At 50.1% G+C, this 18,128-nt stretch overlaps 8 protein-coding genes and 1 non-coding gene across 9 annotated transcripts; 4 read left to right on the top strand and 5 right to left on the bottom strand.

The window, feature by feature from the left end:
- Positions 1–588: 588 nt before the first annotated feature.
- On the top strand, positions 589–1,851 carry BO87DRAFT_424340 (cytochrome P450; the record flags this gene model as incomplete). Its single annotated transcript, XM_025627222.1, has 3 exons — positions 589–640; positions 732–1,337; positions 1,427–1,851. 3 exons carry the CDS (start codon positions 589–591, stop codon positions 1,849–1,851), a joined length of 1,083 nt encoding a protein of 360 aa, XP_025481534.1.
- Positions 1,852–2,511: 660 nt separating this feature from the next.
- On the bottom strand, positions 2,512–3,018 carry BO87DRAFT_385129 (uncharacterized protein; the record flags this gene model as incomplete). The annotated part of the gene is made up of 1 exon (XM_025624710.1): positions 2,512–3,018. One exon carries the CDS (start codon positions 3,016–3,018, stop codon positions 2,512–2,514), a length of 507 nt encoding a protein of 168 aa, XP_025481533.1.
- Positions 3,019–4,256: 1,238 nt separating this feature from the next.
- Positions 4,257–5,324, bottom strand: BO87DRAFT_331204 (uncharacterized protein). Its single transcript, XM_025620328.1, has one exon. It carries the CDS (start codon positions 5,072–5,074, stop codon positions 4,490–4,492), a length of 585 nt encoding a protein of 194 aa, XP_025481532.1. The 5' UTR covers positions 5,075–5,324; the 3' UTR covers positions 4,257–4,489.
- Positions 5,325–6,263: 939 nt separating this feature from the next.
- On the top strand, positions 6,264–6,349 carry BO87DRAFT_t120. Its single transcript has one exon. It is a non-coding gene; the product is annotated as a tRNA-Val (tRNA).
- A 354-nt stretch (positions 6,350–6,703) lies between these two features.
- BO87DRAFT_304647 (uncharacterized protein) lies at positions 6,704–10,000 on the bottom strand (the record flags this gene model as incomplete). The annotated part of the gene is made up of 5 exons (XM_025619286.1): positions 6,704–8,082; positions 8,143–8,500; positions 8,551–8,598; positions 8,822–9,527; positions 9,576–10,000. The coding sequence occupies 5 exons, from the start codon at positions 9,998–10,000 to the stop codon at positions 6,704–6,706; spliced, it is 2,916 nt and encodes a 971-aa protein (XP_025481531.1).
- A 1,024-nt stretch (positions 10,001–11,024) lies between these two features.
- On the top strand, positions 11,025–12,393 carry BO87DRAFT_375064 (EXPERA domain-containing protein). Its single transcript, XM_025622942.1, has one exon. The coding sequence runs from the start codon at positions 11,288–11,290 to the stop codon at positions 12,197–12,199; it is 912 nt and encodes a 303-aa protein (XP_025481530.1). The 5' UTR covers positions 11,025–11,287; the 3' UTR covers positions 12,200–12,393.
- A 451-nt stretch (positions 12,394–12,844) lies between these two features.
- On the bottom strand, positions 12,845–14,833 carry BO87DRAFT_375062 (uncharacterized protein). The gene is made up of 6 exons (XM_025622941.1): positions 14,714–14,833; positions 14,588–14,659; positions 14,116–14,529; positions 13,836–14,060; positions 13,511–13,788; positions 12,845–13,455 (listed from the first exon to the last, which is right to left on the bottom strand). Exons 1-6 carry the CDS (start codon positions 14,806–14,808, stop codon positions 12,851–12,853), a joined length of 1,689 nt encoding a protein of 562 aa, XP_025481529.1. The 5' UTR covers positions 14,809–14,833; the 3' UTR covers positions 12,845–12,850.
- A 235-nt stretch (positions 14,834–15,068) lies between these two features.
- Positions 15,069–16,773, top strand: BO87DRAFT_405492 (FAD-dependent oxidoreductase; the record flags this gene model as incomplete). The annotated part of the gene is made up of 5 exons (XM_025625936.1): positions 15,069–15,228; positions 15,290–15,836; positions 15,900–15,963; positions 16,050–16,399; positions 16,464–16,773. 5 exons carry the CDS (start codon positions 15,069–15,071, stop codon positions 16,771–16,773), a joined length of 1,431 nt encoding a protein of 476 aa, XP_025481528.1.
- Positions 16,774–16,967: 194 nt separating this feature from the next.
- Positions 16,968–17,425, bottom strand: BO87DRAFT_424334 (uncharacterized protein; the record flags this gene model as incomplete). The annotated part of the gene is made up of 2 exons (XM_025627221.1): positions 16,968–17,007; positions 17,067–17,425. 2 exons carry the CDS (start codon positions 17,423–17,425, stop codon positions 16,968–16,970), a joined length of 399 nt encoding a protein of 132 aa, XP_025481527.1.
- Between the last annotated feature and the right edge of the window lie 703 nt (positions 17,426–18,128).

The following is an 18,128-nucleotide window of genomic DNA, read 5'->3' as shown; positions in this document are numbered from 1 at the left end:
GAATCCACACAAATCAGATCCACATTATGGCCTACCAAACAATAATCCCCCTCACACTCCTTATCTTCGCCATCTACCACGTCCTCAGACGTCCAGGGAAGTACAACTTGGGCAAAGCCCCAGATGAAAAGAAGGCAATTTGGGCTGGATATTACAAAGTATGCATAGCTTAAGACCTTGCTATCTAGAACAGCCATCTAATTACTATCATCTCCATTACCTGTGTAGGCGAAGTCATCATCTCAAACATGGACAATTCCAAGAAAAGACTACCATCTCCGCATCCTTCCAATAAGCATGCTGCCATCGCTTCGAACCGACCATCGAATAAGTTTCACAGCGGGGGTACATGATGTATGATCTTGCTCTTCTTGCCTTCGAAGATCAAATTTAGATTCAACTAACAGATATATCCCCTACAGCAACAGCAAAGCCGCTTCACAAAGACATTCGAATGTGCCGCATTCGCCAAAAGCGTACAGATCAATCTAAATAATAACCTAAGTAAACACCATGCTCTCTACCAGCAACATCACATAAACAGAACCTAACCCTCCCTCTACCTACCCAGGCAATTTGCTCCCAACAATGTACGAAGAAGTGGAATACGCATTGGACCAAGAACTGGGCAACTCACACGGTAAGCACCCACCCACCCACCACTCCGCTACTCCAAAAACGCCCCCACACCCCCATACAACAAACCCTAACAACAATCAAATCCTCCTCAGAATGGCACCCCATCCCCCCCCCCCTCCCCACCCTCCTCCGCATCATCGCTCTCGTCTCCGGCCGCATCAACATCGGCCTCCCCCTCAGCCGCTCCCCCACCTGGCTAGCCCTATACACCAAATACCCCTTAACAATGATGTCCTCAATCTCCTCTCTCATGAAATACCCAGCTGTGCTCCGCCCCCTAGCTCAACACTTCATCCCCTCGCTCCGCGAACTCGACTCCATCCGGAACGAAATCACCACCCTCCTCACACCGGAATACGAAGATATCCTCTCTGGGAAATCAGACCGAAATACCATGGTCCGCTGGATATGGGATAACTGCGAGGAACACGAGCGGACAATAACCTACCAGAGCCACGTGCAGGCCATGATGTCCATCGGGACGGTGCTTGCTAATGCAGCGGCCGCGGCGCAGTGTCTGGTGAATTTGGCGGAGCATGGGGAGGAGATGGTGCCGTTGCTGAGGGGGGAGTTTGAGCGGGTGGTGGTTACTGGTGGTGATGGTGATGGTAATGGGATAAGTAAGCAGGCGTTGAGCTCGTTGAGTATGATGGATAGTTTTGTTAAGGAGTCGCAGAGGATTAGGCCGCCGGGGGCGGGTGAGTATTCCTTCCAGTCTCTTAATGTTGTGCCTTCTAGGCAGATTTGCACATGATTCGATTCTAATGAATATTGGTGTGTATGATAGTCACCTTCGAACGCAAAGTCCTGGAACCTTTTACTCTCCCAGACGGCACACAACTCAAGGCGGGCGAGCATATCGCGGCGCCGGCGTTTCATGTTGGCTGGGATCCGGAGTATATTGAGAACCCGGAGGTGTTTGATGGGTTGAGGTTTCATCGGTTGAGGAGTCAGGGTGGGCTGTCTGCTACTAGTACTGGTAAGTACCACTATGTGTCTGTGAATGAGACGTCGTTGCATTTCGGGTATGGGCGGAATGCTTGCCCGGAGCGATGGTTTACGGCTTTTCAGATTAAGTTGTTTCTGGGGCTGTTGTTGGTGAAGTATGATGTTGCTTCTGGGGGGACTTTGGGAGAGGGGAGTAAGAATGGGGATGAGGGTGAGGACACGGTCTGGATTAGAAGGAGGAAGGGTGGTGGTGATGGTGTATAGAATTTGTTGCTGTAATTAAAGGCAGTGTGGTGGGAGAATATATTTTGAGATGATGTACATAGATAAAATCATCTGTAATCGTTCTGTCAAATGCCCATCATAAGACTCTAAAACTACTATTATTCTTAGTTAAAAGATTGAAGATATGATTACAAGGAACTACTACTTTTTTACGAGAGTTGAAGAAATTAGAAGCGTAATCCGTGAGATTGCATGAACACTATAAGAGTGATATGACTGAAATTAAACAAATAGCAGCGGGTATATATTCGTAACATGTCATAAAGTAGATCCGATTCGGATCGATCAGAACAGAACAGACGCGCGTGGCGTTCTGGTGCTGATAAGATGGGATCTATGCAACGGCCTTTTGTGCCGAAGCGAAATCACCCAAGCATGACGCATGAGTATTTGACTCGACGCGTAGGGATTCACTTTTCATGCTTGAAACTCTCAAGAAATTGGCTGGCACTCTGTTGCCAGACTGGCCCCAATTTGCTCCTCAAACAAACGGCGGAGCGATTTCTGAAGCGCTGAAAGCCTGATGGTGAAGGGCCACTAATGCGACCGGAGAAAATCATCTGTTGCAATAGAAGAACCGCAAAGATACCCAGGAATGGAATAAATCCACAAGATATAAGCGTGAAAATTATTGTAGGCTCAATCCTTCGCATGATGGTGTCTCAGACGATCCACTCCATCTCGTACGGTATCCCGCAGACTGAAGCCTCCAAACAGCCAGTCATTCGAGTGACGGCCGTAGTGGTTCACTGTGCCGCTGTAACGACGGTAGTCGTGGCCGCTTCTGCGCATGTGTGTCGGATGTACACGCTTGTTGGTCGCGCTGTCGTCGGTGGAGACTCTGCTAGGAGACATGGTGGAGACGGGGCTCGCAGAGCGACGAGGGGTAGAGTTTGCAGGAATGCTTCGAGGAATGTCGAAGCTAGATGAGGGAGAGGAGCGATTCGAAGGGATAGAAGCCGCGGTCGGAGAATGGGAGCGCGACCGGAGGAACTGTTTTACGCTGGACAGGCGGCTTGCTTTGTGATGTCTAGCCTTCGTAGCGTGGGAGTTGGTGGTGGTTGATGAGGTAGAGGAAGTAGTGGACTGAGAAAGAGCCCGCTTGAGGGTGTTTGGTTGAGCAGAAGTCTGGTGGTCGTCGTTCATTGCTTTGATTGAGGATATACCAATAAGAATGGATGAGAAAAGAGTGGGATCAACTCGTGTAAAATGAGGATATTGCATCCAAAAAGCACAGGGGAAATGAGCGTATTTATGTTCCATCGTCCCCTCCTTCCGTGCTCATTCCGAGCATGTCTGGAAGCCCACCCCTCAGCCTATTAAAACAGCACTGGCCCTATCCGGGGCATGGGGCCCCTGCCGGGAAGCCCGAGCGGACGAATGAAAGAATGCCAGCACCGAGGGGCTCCATCGATAGGGCTCAAATGGCCCCTTCTTGAGTCACGGACGGCAGCTGAATGATGAGCCAGTCGGTGAGGATCTCCAGTCGTCTCCACGCGTCTGCCCTATGCCTTGCGAGCCGGCCAATCATCGTGCCTGTCACCGGGAAATAACCCATCAGGGGGCTCCATTTTCACCGCTAGATCCACCGCAGCAGCGTCCACAAGGCTGCCTTGATTTTGTCCGCTGTTCGGGCGCGCCCGTCGGAGATTGACTGTGTGTCCTTTAGTGATAGGCAGTTGGAATGTTCGTCCTCGTTGTTTTTGTCTGGATATGAGTGAGCTGTCAGCTCTAGGGCATTCCAGACAACTTCCAGAATTCTTCCCACGAAGCAACAGAACGGGTGAGAATTCAGCCCCCACCTTGCAGACAGGAATGATCGCTCGGACTTAGCGAGCAGGATAGGAAATGATGTTCGAATTCGGACTAGGGACGGGACATAGGGCTTACGGCTCACTGAAGGTGTTTTCGCAAGTGTTAGTCTCAGCTAGTGCTGATCTCCACCCTGGTCTCTCCCTCTCCTTCTCCTCTCCAGGCTACCATGAACCGGAGAGAACACACTCACGGATTGCTTTTAATAGCAACTGCGTGAAAATGGCTCTTATCTGAAACATGATCCCTGCTCAGATTGTCACACTCCCAGTGCGGGATATATGAAAATGCCTCGATGGAATGAGTGAGGGAATTATAGGGTAGGCGATGCGCTGCGGATGGTGTTGAAAGCGAGGCCAACACAACAGCAACAGCGACAGACAGAGACAGCCAGTCTCAGACGGCCTTCCCAATTGGGACGCCGGCCAGTGACCCACTTGAGGCTCTTGAGCTCACCAATGACATCACGGCCTTTCACGTGCCCCGTGCCAAGAGGCTGGCCGGCACGCGCTTCCGAGCACAAGGAGTTGGGAAATGAGTCCTACTGGAACACGGGCAACGAACATGCTGCGACGAGTATTCCGAAGACCGTCCTTTTCTTCATTTTCTAGACTTGGTATGACCTACTAGTCTTGCTATAACAATAAATCAACAAGCAGCCGCCATCAACAAAGCTCATCGCATGCAAAATGCCCACTCAACGCCATGAAAGCAACCCTCGCGATGCAATGCGCGCAAACCTGTCAAAACCAATCACTGAAATATAACCAATAAAACAGCACAAACTAACAGACAGTGCATACAGCTATTGCTCCTCTTCCAGTGGCCACAACGTGGCGCTGGGCCTTTTCCACGACCGAGGCTGCTCCGAATGGCATCGCCGATGGTATCGCTCAACTGACAGGTATCCAGCTCCGGTTTTAACATCAGCAACTCTCCCTCTTTCAGCAATCGAACCTGAAGGCGACAAAACAGGAGCTCCATGGGGCATCCAGTATGAAACCAGCACACTTTCCCCAGTAGTGGTCGTGGTCGGCAGCACAAAGAGTGATCGGGCCTTATCCAGAGGTGGACGGATCATTTTCCGGAGGGACCCCGATCCCGATCCAGCATGATGGTCTGTGACTTGCCCAGAGGCACCAGACGAAGCTGTATCCCATGGAGCGTACCAACGTCGATGGGACCGGGCAGTCCTGGAACGAACGATCCCCGCCGATGCGGCATCATCCTCGAGCAAATCCTCAGATCCCACCGGAGTCAAGAACTGCTGCTCGAACTGACGTTGCTGCTCAGCGATGACGAGCGGCAGATTCCGTCGTTCACGTAGCTGTGTCCCAGGGCCGCAATATGGCCAGGAGTGGCGTCGTCGATGGTGGACTAAGTGTGGCATATCAACAAAGTGTAAGAGCAACAATAACTATGAAATGGACAAATCAGTCAGGAACAGGACAGCAACGGATAAAGACCAACTGACTATAAATACCAATGGGATAGATAAATAGATAGATACCTAAGCAAAGAAAACTCGAACAGCCCAGGCAACAACCAAATACCCAGATAACTCAGTCAGTCAGTCAGTTCCTCCTCGACAAGAAGAATCCCAAGGCTTGCCAACAGGGCAAGCACTAATCATGGTGAGGTAAAACAGGACACATCTCAACAAGAAGCCCCGGGGCAAGGCAGTTGGTAACAAGCCTCGCGTTATAAGAGCTCAGCCTTTGCCCATGGGTCATGAGGCTCGCACGTGCAAGGCGCACGCGTCGGGGACAAGAACACTGGGGAGAGATCACCCGGGCGACTAAACTGACTGAGACGATCTGGGGGTGGGCGCTGAAGAATACAATGATTTGAGGCACCCTTTACTGGTCATCCGCTAGTAGGGAACCGGATAGACGCGCCTTGAATTGAGTCACGGACGATGAGCAATAGTTAGCTATGACAAATGAAATTAGAGTCAGCGACTGGCTTGCGCGGCGGGAAGGATGTTACTTTACTAATTTTAAATCATATTAGATAAATCCATTAGCTTTGAAATCAAATGCCTAGATATTCTCCCCCGTTCTGTCGGGGAAAATATACAGCTACCTGCTGGGCGGGTTCTGCAGGTTCTGTCTGTAGATTGTGGTGTTCGTGCGGATCTCCAGATGAGCGGCATGATCAAGCGGGGTACAGAGTACAATGAAAGTGACTGACTAAAGTCAACGATGTCTCCTCTTCACCGAACACGGACGGGTGATCTGCAGTCTTTTGCTCTTATCACAAGCTTGCGAGTGCTGATAGCTTTGTTGGCCTTTTCTCCGGCACGAGAAGCGATCAGCACATAGTGTTTGGAGGCGAAGATGAAGAGATGTTGCATGTTGCTGTTGCATTGCAGCACAGACCTGGTTTCTCTCTCCCCGGCTCTTCTTGCTTGGTGTCATGTGATAGGTTGTTATTATACATCCTGGCTGGCTAATAAGTACTCTGGATACTACTCTGCTACAACAAAGTAGTATAGTTCTCAAACAGTCCTTCGTGATAAATGGGGAGCGAAGATGTCTACTCTGTAAGCCAAAATCCAGCCAACTTTCTCATTATCCAGTCACGTGGTCTAATGGTTATGATTTCTCGTTCACATCAATCTGACGCGCCGAGAAGGTTCCCGGTTCGATCCCGGGCGTGACTACTCTTTTTGTATTTTTCACAATACAGTCTATAATCCTAGTTTGATAATTCTTGTCTTCTCGTAATCTATACTCTTTGTTTTGATTGTCTGGACTGCCTGGTTTATTGCCTCCAAATTGGGTTTTAAGTTCCTTGGTTTCCTCATTCTCACGGTGGGGACATGGCCCGAACAGCACATGCTCCTGCCCTTTGCTAAATACGTTGATCTTGAATAAGTACTGGTCCCATGCAAATATCGTAACAGACTAAAAGCCTTATACTGATCCTATAAGCTTTGCCGGCTACTTCAATTGATTGTTCGTTATCACAGCAACGAATTTTTCTCTGTCTGAATCACATCAGCCTCGTCGTTCGTCTATGCAAAGGAAGGCGTACCTTTTAGATTGGGAAAGGTGATCGTAATTGGCCCTGTTTTGTGCTCTCTATTCTGATTCTTGGCTGCCCCCGAAGCTATCTTTGTCATGTTGAGGACCATCCCCCGTGAATAGCTGCTTGGGGGGAAGCTGACCAGGTTTCCGGCTCTGGATGGTTCAGATGGTGGTATGGTCATTGTGAGCCACCTGTCCGTTATACGGTCGCTCCAACGCGCAGCAAGGCGAATGGTATTTCCATCACGCCATAGCTGGACTTGTGAGTCTCCTTTCACTGACTTTCTAGGACCGAGGACTAGCAGCTTTTCCTTAGTCGTGAGGGATGTGGCTCTCCTGGAGAAGACCAGCTTGTATGTTGATGCAAGCGAGGACATGAATGCCATCAGCACATGCTCTTCGTGAAACTCCAACGTCATATCCTTGAACTCTTTTTCGCAGTGAGAGAAGAACACTCGACCGTCAGCCCGATATAGCTGGTCAACGTGTGATGATATGTAAGTGGCGAATAATGCACGGGGAAATCTCACACGGAGATTAGAATGGTCGTACAGGTAGTCCATATCCCTGAAGAGATAATGTAGACTGCACTGCTTCCATTCCGCACGAGTGCGACATATCATCACCGCCTTGTAGCGTTTCTCATCGGGCGCAATGTCAGCAACCTCGTAGACCTGCCCTGAGCTTTTGGCCTGAGACCAGGTGAAGGCGGGCTTCTGGCTTAGACCCAGAACAGCCTTTTCCAGTTCCTCCACAGCCTCCTGTGAGCGAAACTGGATACCAAGGCCTATGTTTGGATTGCTGCCGTCATACACGTAAGTGAAAAGTGGATGGTAGTTCCCGTCTGTTTTGCTGGACCTTTCCTGGCCCGTGTCTGACCATTTCAGCAAGATGAACCCAGAAGCCGTCGTACGGCTGACTTGTACATGACTCAGTGGCATGAAAAATTCGGTAGCCTGCCCGGGCTTGTCAGCTATTGAAGAACTGATGACCATGCGCCGGATAGAGCGCCACGCCTCGCCAAAAGACCTTTCCAAGATGCGCACTTCGCAGGATCTGTGTAATGTGGGAGGACTGGTTGACACCATGCTAGGCATCCTCAACTGCTCAACTGTTTCGGCCGGACTTTTGAAAACAACCTTTTCTGTGAATTGGTCGGAATCAAGTGGCTCCCGTATCTGGACGGCATCGAAGTATGCTTTGGGCATGCTGATCACTTGCATAATATCTGACATGTATTGAAATGAAATAGACAAAGTCATAGCGTCAAATTTCAGGGTCAGAGGTTCTGTTGGCTTTGGCACGGATAGATTGGTGAGTGATGCATTTGATACCTGGATCAGCTGAGCTAGATCCCCTGGTGCCACTGTAGATTGATTTAGTTTCGTCGTTTCTAGCCATTTTAGCCATATGTATAGACACTTACAGTCTCGTTGTAGACAAAATGTTCCGTATTGGTTACAGAGGCTAATTTTGGGCTCGCTTTCACCATACTTTGTAGACAAAAGTAACATGTATGGAGCGCCTCTGGATCGCATACGGAGCTTCTTAGCCCCGATCCCTGCATTCACGAAAGTGCGGAAAAGAACTTGCTCATCCTCTTCACCAGCATCCTCCAGTTCTACTGTAATATAGCAGAAGTTCCCTGGCTTAGCTGGTTGGCCATCCTTCCCAATCATCTCTTCGGGCTGTATAGGTTCCCAGAAGTCGAGGTTTTGCGAATGAATCGCAGCGTAATCGGGTATATCCACGGCACTAAATTGCCCAAAGTCTTCTTTGAGCCCCTTTGAACTGCTTAGCCTGAACAAAGTAAGATGTCTGCTGGTTGGCTTACGTCTGATAGATCTGAGATCATTTTTCTGATCTCATCCCACAAAAGCAGCTGTGGGTTGTCACAATTCAAGACTATGTCATATAGGATATATGACGCTTTCAGAAGGTCCACATATGCCTGGTGACTCGAGTTACATGACAGTGCAGACGGGCTCACGCTGCCTCTAGTGCTTGAAATTGTTGATCTCTCGCTATTCGCAAGGGCTGTCCTGGCCTTTACCATACATAAGCAGCTGCCACCAGGGAAAGGCTAAATGCGTATGTATATATACCTTCAGAAGCCACCACACAGCAACTAACAGCCAGCATCTCGCCGTGAGTTGCTGGGCCCGCTCTTCCTTGTGGGCTATATGATCAAAACTTGCGAGAAGTTCTGCATCAGGCTGATGCATCTTATCACGTGGTTCACACCGCAGCGATCGGAACAGCTGCTCTCGTAGTTGCCGTCGGTGGAGTTCTTGTATCGCATCAGCTCCTGAATGGCCAGGGCTACCCCACGGCGTTGACTCGCCTGGTTTTATTGAGGTTGACCGGTGAATTCGCCCTTGATGTTGGACAGCTGAGAATCCAGATCCTGGTCCACGAGACCAAACCACTTCTTTCTCCGTCGAAAAGACCTCTGGTACAACTGATTGCGAAGGGCTGTAAGTCGAAGTAGCTGGACTAGTAGGTGAGGTGTACGTAGTAGCCGTGAAACTAGACGTGTCTGAGTGCCCCGACACAATGGATTCGGAGGAAGCTGAAACATGAGAGGGGTCTTCTGGCGGACATGCGGGTTGTGGAGCGGCGGGATTTGACCTGCTTGGTTGTGTTCCTTCTAGCTCCGCTAGGATGAAGACATTCTGCTGGCGAGGCGTAGATACTGAAATCGAAATAGGCGAGACGTCGTCATGTGCCTGCCAAGATGAAGGAGTTGGGGGAGGTATATCTTTTGCCGAATCTTTTGTCGCTGAGCTTTCGGTTCTTTCTAACGAAGGCCTAAATTGTGAGATATGGTCAATTTTTTGGCTAGTTATGAAAGCTCACTTTGTGAGAGAGCCGACACATACGCCCAAATGGCATGTATGAGTCACGATCTTAGACTTAAGATCGTCAATAAATGCTTGCTGTGTCATCCAATCTATGGACTGCCATAGCTGTCTACCGTTCTCAAACCCTAGATTTCGGTACATGTCGACCACCTCCTTCAGCTGCTGTAAGGTCCCTGAGCATGAATTCAGGCACCGATGGAGGGTATGCTTGCATTCCTCATCTGACTCTGAAAGCTCGATCTTGCTGGAGCTGACATCATCTTTCAGGGTCTGAAACACGCTATGCAGGGATTCCAGGCTCGCCACAAGCTGATTGAAGCCGTCAGGGGCATCTCCGGAGATAGAATTGCATGTAAGATATAGGTCGCGTGCCAGTTTGGTAAGTTCCGGAACATCCGCTGCTTCGAAAATGGAAGCCATTTCTCTTTTCATCAATTAAGGAAGCTATGATGTATTATCTGTGTCTATGATATAAATAGAAGGAATAGGAAGTTGCCGGAAATGTCAGTTGACGAGTGATTCACGAGTAGGCAGCAACTGCAAAACACTGGTGTCAAAGCCAGAGGCTGGTTAAGACGAAGGGCGCAGCACCTAGCCAGTATCTCAGATCGATAGCTCGGCATACGTATCTTATAAACATGCAACTAGGCGTGAAAGCCACGAGACGAAATTTGAAGGAAGGATGGCGCAAATGGGGGGCTTCATGTGACTCTTTCCGATACTGCGGATGGCGCGAAGTTCTAGTGTACCAACAGAACCCCCGGTTCTTGGACAGGGCACGATAGTGTTCTCGTGTAGAGAGAGCATCGGAAATGCAACCGACGGGCAAGATCACTACGAGGCGCAGCATGAAGTAGGACAGCAGGGATTGTCATTGCAGAGCTAGGGTACGAGGTAACAGAGTTTGGGCCAAGTGCGAATCACAGTGTCAGGAAGTGATAGCTCCGAGCGATTCAACGCTCTAGATTCTTTTTCAGCGACAGGTGGTTGGCTGACGTACGGTGTGGTTCCTTTCAGTTTGCCCCAGGAGCAACAAAGAGCGGAGTCGCTATACCCCGGATCATTGCATTGGGGTCAAGTTGGTCAAATCGAACATTCATGCATAGGGTCTTAATCGCGGGATGCTGTGAGCAGCAATCAAGCAGGCTGTATAGCATTGAACTCCATATCTAGATGAACTTGATGAACCTTCTGGTCGGATCCGAGAGCATCGGCTCCGTGACGGACTGTCCATGCCATCAGGAAGGGAACAATATCCATGGGCAGATCATCAACCGCTGGTGCGTGCGGAGTCTATCTAGCGTTAGCGCATAGTTCCTTCCTTTCATCGTCCGGATCCAGTCCAGACAACAGCCGCTCGTATCTGCCAATCACGGGACTGTACTTCCCTCCCTCCGCAAGAGGGATTTTCGACAAGTACCATCAATGAAGATGAACACGACCAGGCCAAATGAAAGAATGAACAAGAGGGAGAAGTGAGAGTCAAGCTGAAAGAAAGCAAACAAACCCAACAAAGAAAGCGGTGGGTCATCCCGACCCAAATAGGTATAGTTTCAGGGTGCCTCAGGCGATGACGGAAATCCACGCGTTTCAGGGGTTCAAAAATAGCTTCTCCGTCAACAATAAATAGCATCATCTGTCTTTGATATACTACTTTTGCTTTTGTTGCTCATTGTCAGGTCACGCTGCGAGCGAGTGTCAATCACTATGGCATTTATAACATCGCTCGAGCCCCTTTGGGCAGCTTCGAGCCTCCAATTCGAGAACGCCTTTCAATTCATCAAATCCCTCGCCGGTAACCAAACCGACATTCCTAAGACAACCGAGAAAATACTAGAAAGCCAGATTGGCTGGTCCAATCCTCCAGAACCATCCAACATGCCATTCAACATCGACCTTCAAATGGTCTTCTCGCTCTTCTACTTCCTCGTCATCTTCCTGATTCCTTTCTTCCTCACTAACTATCTCCTCCCTGTCACGAGTCACTCCCGACGCGATCGCTGGCTGTTCGGATGGCACCTCTTCGATGCCCTCGTCCACTTCGGCATGGAAGGTCTCTTCCTCTTCCATTGCTTCTTCAGCTACGCCCCTATCTCCCCTAGCGAGAGCCGCGACCCCGTCTTCCTTGGTGATAGAGACCACGTCTACGGCGCCACATACTCCAACTCACCGACTGCCAAACTCTGGCATGAATATGCTCAAGCAGACCACCGCTGGGGTGGTGCCGACCCTACCATCATCTCGATCGAGCTGATCACTGTGATCTTCGGCGGTATCACGGCCTCCTTGATCAGCTATTGGGTCTATCAAGCTGCCGGCCGGCAGTCGAGGGAGAAGGAAGCGATCAAGGCAAAGATGTGGTTCATGATGATTGTTTTGGCGACGGCCGAGATATACGGAGGCTTCATGACCTTCCTGCCGGAGATGTTGACTGGCAATACAGCACTGGCTACCGATAGCTTCCTGTATTTCGTGCTGTATATTGTTATCTTCAACGGCCTCTGGGTCGTTGTCCCTGGTTGGATACTGTGGGAGGCATGGAAGGAGTTTACCGGCTCCTCTACCGTCATTAAGAGGCAGCGGGACAACAGCTCCCCCAGACACAAGCTTGGAAGGTGACTAGATGAACAGAATGTTCGAACGGACGATATGTCCACACGGAGGCAGCCCCATTACATGTGAGAACATACTCTCGGGGCTGCGCGGAGGATTATGATACCCTGTTCTTTGCGTGACATGACCTAACGGGGATGCATAAGCGCTTGTTTGTTTTTTGGTATAATTTTTGACTATATATTTTGGTTATGATTTTTGGGTACTTATTAGCTCCTGATTAATGTTCATTGCATATATTATTACATCAACCGTGCCATAACTGATCTGATCTCATCTCATCTCATCTTATCTTGGTGACACAACCACCTGGTAACCCCACAACAGTGACCGCATAAACAGCTCAATCTAGACCACACAACCATCCATAACCAATGAAAGCCCAGAGTTGACCGAGATGTCAAACAATCGCGAAAATCCACTCTTGAGGGGCCAGCCAATAGCTGTATGCGCCGGAGACGCGTCGACGCGAAATGCCGAGTTAATCTAATCTATGACTCACTTGGATCATTACAAGTGAATGACAGCATCCAGCTGACTGGAATAGGTACTTACCGTGTTACATGGCCCATTCTTTGCAGTCTCACAAGCATGCGTATGACTCACACAGAGAGAAGAAGTAATAATGTAATACAAGGAAATACCCATCTACCCAAACTACAAACTGAACAGGTTCCAAATCGGCCCCATAGCCAACAAATCCTCCATACTAACATCAGGAACCGCTCCAACCACAGCAGTCCCAAGCCCACTTGTAGAAGACGCCGCCATCTGGACCTGCTCCTGATTCCACCTCCACTTATCCATAGTAACGCAGCGCGCCTGATGCGCCTCCTTCCACATGATCGTCCTAGCTTTAATATGCGTAAAGATAGGCGGAACATAGAGATTTTCAGCCGTCGCCTGCGCAACAGTTTCGTCGACTTTCAGCGAGAACGTGTCGACGGTGTTTTCGAAGCTTATTGTCTGCCGGGCCCACTCTCGGTCCCAGCAGCCCGTGGGGTCATTGTGGACGAGTAGTCGAGACAGGATGGCGAGGCCGTGACCGACTTGCGTCCAGCAGGTGTATGGGAGTTGGAGGTAGAGGATGGGTGGGATGGAGAGGAGGGTGTCGAATAGGGATCGTGCGGCGTTGAGGCAAGCGCAGAGAATGTCGATTTGGGTGATAGGGTAGTTGTTGAAGGTTGTGTCTTCGAAGTCGCGCTCTAAGGCTATACGGTATAGGAGCATCTCAAGGGTGTGGTAGTGCATGTTGAGGATTACTGGGGTGTGTGTTAGGTCCGAGGGGGGTTGGGTTAGGTTAGTTGGGGGACGTACGAGTTTGAGTGTATTCGCCTGAATATGAATCTTTGAGTTGCTGGATTTCCTTCTGTAACCAGCGTATTGCCATAGCTTTGGGTGCTAGGCCGGTAGGGGTGTCCTTTTCGTGGTACTGGACGGCGCGATATATTTTCTCGCCCATGTGGGCTATGCGAACTAGCTGCAGGAGGTACGGGTCGGTTTCACATTCGGCTGCTTCTTGGATTCTGCGGCAGCAGTCGTCTGTGTATGTTGTGTATTCCATGGGTTCCTTTTCTCCCAGGCATAGTGATAACCTGTTACGGTCAGCGTTGAGTGATGTTGAATTGATGCTATGGCTTACATATTGACCATGTAATAGCTGCCAAGGTAAGCTCTCAGCTCCTCTAGGCTGCGGGAATTGCGCATGCGTTCATCATATTTGAAGACTCGGAGGTAGGAGAATACCGTGCCCGGAGTACACAACTTATTTTCCCGATGAAAGTCGAGGTTGATCACCTGCGCCTCCAGAATATGGAGGTAGTTATTGATCATCGTCGCACGGGGCGCAGGAACCATGGTCTGTGTCCTGATGAAGTGTGAGAGGTCTGGATATCATACGCTGCATGTAGATGCTCTCTCACCAGCCAAGGTACACGAGGAATCCTTGAAGTAGATCCAAGCTATGCTCCCCGTTAGCTAGCATATGCTCCATCCAGTAGTCTCTAGCTTTGATTGAATGAGCCACCTGTGAAGATCCATCTTGACAGACAACCGCCGGAATAACCAAGTTCAGGAATGGCTTTATAGTGCGTAAGTCGTCCAGACCTATACGAGGCGAGCGTACCACAAACGGAAGGAAGTTTGTGATACGCTCATTGAAATCTGCAAGCATTTTCTCCACATCCTCATCCAGTACAGGAGGAAGAACCAGAGTGTTGTCAGTGGCAGACAATGGACTAGCATTGCTGCCACCGATGCTTTCTATGTACCGTTGCGAGGCTGTGAGCAGTGAAGTCACATTATCGAGCTTCTTTTCTAGTCGACCGACGTCACTACTATATGGACTAGTCAGTAGCCATTAGTATTAATTCATGCGCACTCGCAAACACATACGACACATTATGCCGCTTTCCCGTGTACGGCTTTGAAGCCTGCCTGGTACATTCTTTCCCCAGGCGATGACATCTGGCTCCATCGTTAGTGCTTATCCTTTGGTCGGGTGGCCTCGTCCGTCTCTACCTTTGGCAAGCATCGGTCGGACCGGGGTCGCAGCGGACCTTGGCTTTGGAACACGGTCTGCAGGCTTTGAGATGTCGAGCGTCAGTAGTGGACATGTCGGTCGGGAACGGAACAGGGTGGAGGCGTGGTTGTGAGTTGAAGATGTGCAGAGAGTGAGATGGTGGTTTGTGCCGGTCGGCATAAGCGGCATCCCGCGTCCGTGTCGGCATTCTTTAGCACCGATTGTATAGATGTCAGATACAATAAACTTTACCCGCAATGTTTCAGGATATAAATGGAGATTGGACGCCCTTTTCTTTTTCGATGACCAAGAAGAACATATCTAAAATTCTTGAAGACTTCATTCACCAACACAATGACCGTGACAGACGACTGCACCCAACGCTATCCAGAAACCGGCATATCAGTTCTGATAGTCGGGGCCGGGGTCGCAGGACTAATGGCTGCTCTCGAATGCTGGCGCAATGGACACGACGTTCGAATCGTCGAACGATCTCCCGAAGAAGTCACTACAGGCAAGCAAGCCATAGTTGCGACTAACTCGTTTAAACACATCGCAGCTAACAAACCTACCAGGTGACTCGTTCACAATCGGCCCCAGTGCAACCCGTGCGTTCAAACATTGGCCCAAACTAGCCGAAGAGAACGAGAAGATTTCATTCATACCTCATCTTGCCTTCTACACTTTGAGTGGTGATCGTATAACAGAGCCGAATCATGTTAAATATAGGCAGGACAAGGGTTCCAAAAAAGTGCCAGGGCAACTCACCCGCCATTGGAGACCCCAACTTCACGGCATGCTTCTCAAGCAGCTCTATGCCATCGGTATTAGCGTCGACTACGGCTGCAGAGCGGTGGAATATTTTGAGCAAAGCCATACTGGGCGTGCAGGTATATTATTGGCGAATGGCGAACGGCTAGAAGCAGACGTCGTCATTGCTGCCGATGGGTTGAGAAGCCATTCGACCAAAGTGACACTGGGGCAGGAAATTCGGGCACGACCAACCGGACAAGCTTTTTATCGGACAGCATTTCCGGTTGAGATAGCCATGAATGATTCGATGGTTCGAGAGCGATTTCCGGTAGTAGGCGAAAAAGAAGGACCGATAGAATTCTGGGCTGGGTATGACTATACCTCCACAAGATATCTATCGCCGTTATGATTAATTCATACTGATTGAAAAAGCGAGCACTACCATTTCCTCGTCATCAGGACATCCGATACCATGTCTTGGACTTTATCCCATAAGGTGAGTCAACTAGACATTTTGCCCTAACAACGCACCAATATATAGTACCCCTGCCTCTTTAGATCTAACATCGCAAATAACCTTAGGACTACGAAAGCGCTACCGAATCCTGGTCCCACCAATCCGACCCCGAAGACGTTCTCAAAATAACTTCGACTATCCCAGACTGGCCAGAAGTAGCAGATCGGCTGATCCGTCTCACGCCCAAAGACAGACTCCTCCATTTCCGCGTCATGTGGAGAGATCCCCAACCCACCTGGGTCTCGCCAGCAGTCCGTATCGTACAGATCGGGGATGCCGCACACACATACATCCCAGCGTCAGGCAACGGCGCAACACAGGGAATAGAAGATGCAGTGTCGCTGGCTACATGTTTACGAATGGCAGGAGGAACAGAGCAGGTACCATGGGCGTTGAGGATCCACAATCGGCTACGGTATAACCATTGCTACCCCTCTCAGTGAACCACTTCTTACTGACGATTCATCTAATCCACCCAGCTTCATCCGAGTCTCCTGCCTCCAAAAGCTAGGCCTCATCAATCTCAAAAGCTACTCCGAAAAGCCCAAGAAAGACAACTTCACACCAAAAGGGCTCCAGTATCTAACAGCGGAGTGGATCTGGGGCCATGAGCCGGAGACATATGCCGAGGAGAACTACAGCAAGGTACTGGATCATTTGCAGCGGGGCACGCCCTTCCAGGATACAAATATACCCCGCGGTCATGTGTATCGGAATTGGACGATTGATGAGATGTTGGAAATACAGGAGAGGGGAGAGGAGATTGAGTTGGATGGGGAGTGGGAGTAAATCTGCTTTCTATAGCCTTGTGTTTATACCCAGTATATACTACCTATTATTACAAACAAATCTTAACTGAATCGAAATCCGTACAAGAACCATGCTAACGACGAATCTAGAACAACTGCAATTGGGAATCATATACAACTCTCAACCAAGACACAACATATATACAGGTAAAAAGGAAAAGAAGCTATCACTTCCTAGCAAACCGACACCAATGATCGCTTACCACCGGCGGTACTACCCACATCGTTAGCACAAGAACAAGAACAAATCGGCGAGTGCCATATCTAACATACCTCAGGAGGTCCCGGAGGGGGAGGAGGACCAGGAGGACCAGGACGGTCCCAAGGCCCGGGGGGGCCAGGAGGAGGAGGGCCACCATGAGGGCCACCAGGGCGATCCCAGGGATCCCTAGGACCCGGAGGCGGAGGAGGTCCCGGGGGGCCACCGGGGCGATCCCAAGGGTCTCTGGGGCCTGGGGGAGGAGGAGGGCCAGGAGGGCCGCCAGGACGGTCCCAGGGATCTCTCGGTCCCGGAGGAGGAGGGCCGGGAGGACCACCGGGACGACCCCAGGGGTCTCTTTGATCAGGAGGGGGACCAGGAGGGCCAGGAGGGCCAGGAGGAGGAGGACGAGCCCAGGGGTCTCTGGGATCATGAGGAGGGCCAGGCGGTGGTGGTGGGCCACCAGGACGGTCCCAGGGCCCGGGGCCGCCTGGAGGGGGAGGGGGCCCCTGGGGACCGGGAGGAGGGGGGTTGTTGTGGTGGTGATGGTGTGAGAAAAGTCCCATTGTGAATTAATAGGTTGTGAGGATGGATGTGAGTGCTGTGTAAGGATGGAGAAGGTTGTTAAGGTCTTAAATAACCACGTTGCTTAAGGCTTGGGAGGCGGAGTGGGGAGAGGGGCCACAGCAGGCAACGCCTTTCTTAAAGCAGATGTGTGACGGTAATTATAGCATGTATGATATCGTTTTGAGTGTGTATGGGGCTCTTTTGTGGCTGGGTTGCTAACTAAATACTATGGGCATGAGACGGCGGTTCTATGTTCAACCAACTCTTCCGTTCTCCTCCGCGTTTTACATTGTGTCCCAATGTCTCAAATTATTAGGGGGAAGAAATGTAAACAATGTTGCCTATCAGGGGCTGTCAAACAAGTCGAATCCATGGATTAGACTGGGGAATATTATTGAGACGAAGGGGGGCGCGTTCTAATACCAAGTTTAGGGTTCGTAGTCTCCATATTTTTTGGTACGTTGGTTCCTGACAAGCCGCGCTGTGGGAAAGCCTGCTCATTTGAATGTGGATAATATTGATCACTAAATTGAACAAATGGTCATGAAGCAAAATACATACATTCTCAG

The sequence above is a fragment of the Aspergillus neoniger genome (assembly GCF_003184625.1).
Source record: "Aspergillus neoniger CBS 115656 unplaced genomic scaffold BO87scaffold_10, whole genome shotgun sequence".
In the NCBI taxonomy this organism is placed as follows: Eukaryota; Fungi; Ascomycota; class Eurotiomycetes; order Eurotiales; family Aspergillaceae; genus Aspergillus; species Aspergillus neoniger.
This window is presented reverse-complemented; position numbering and strand designations above follow the sequence as displayed.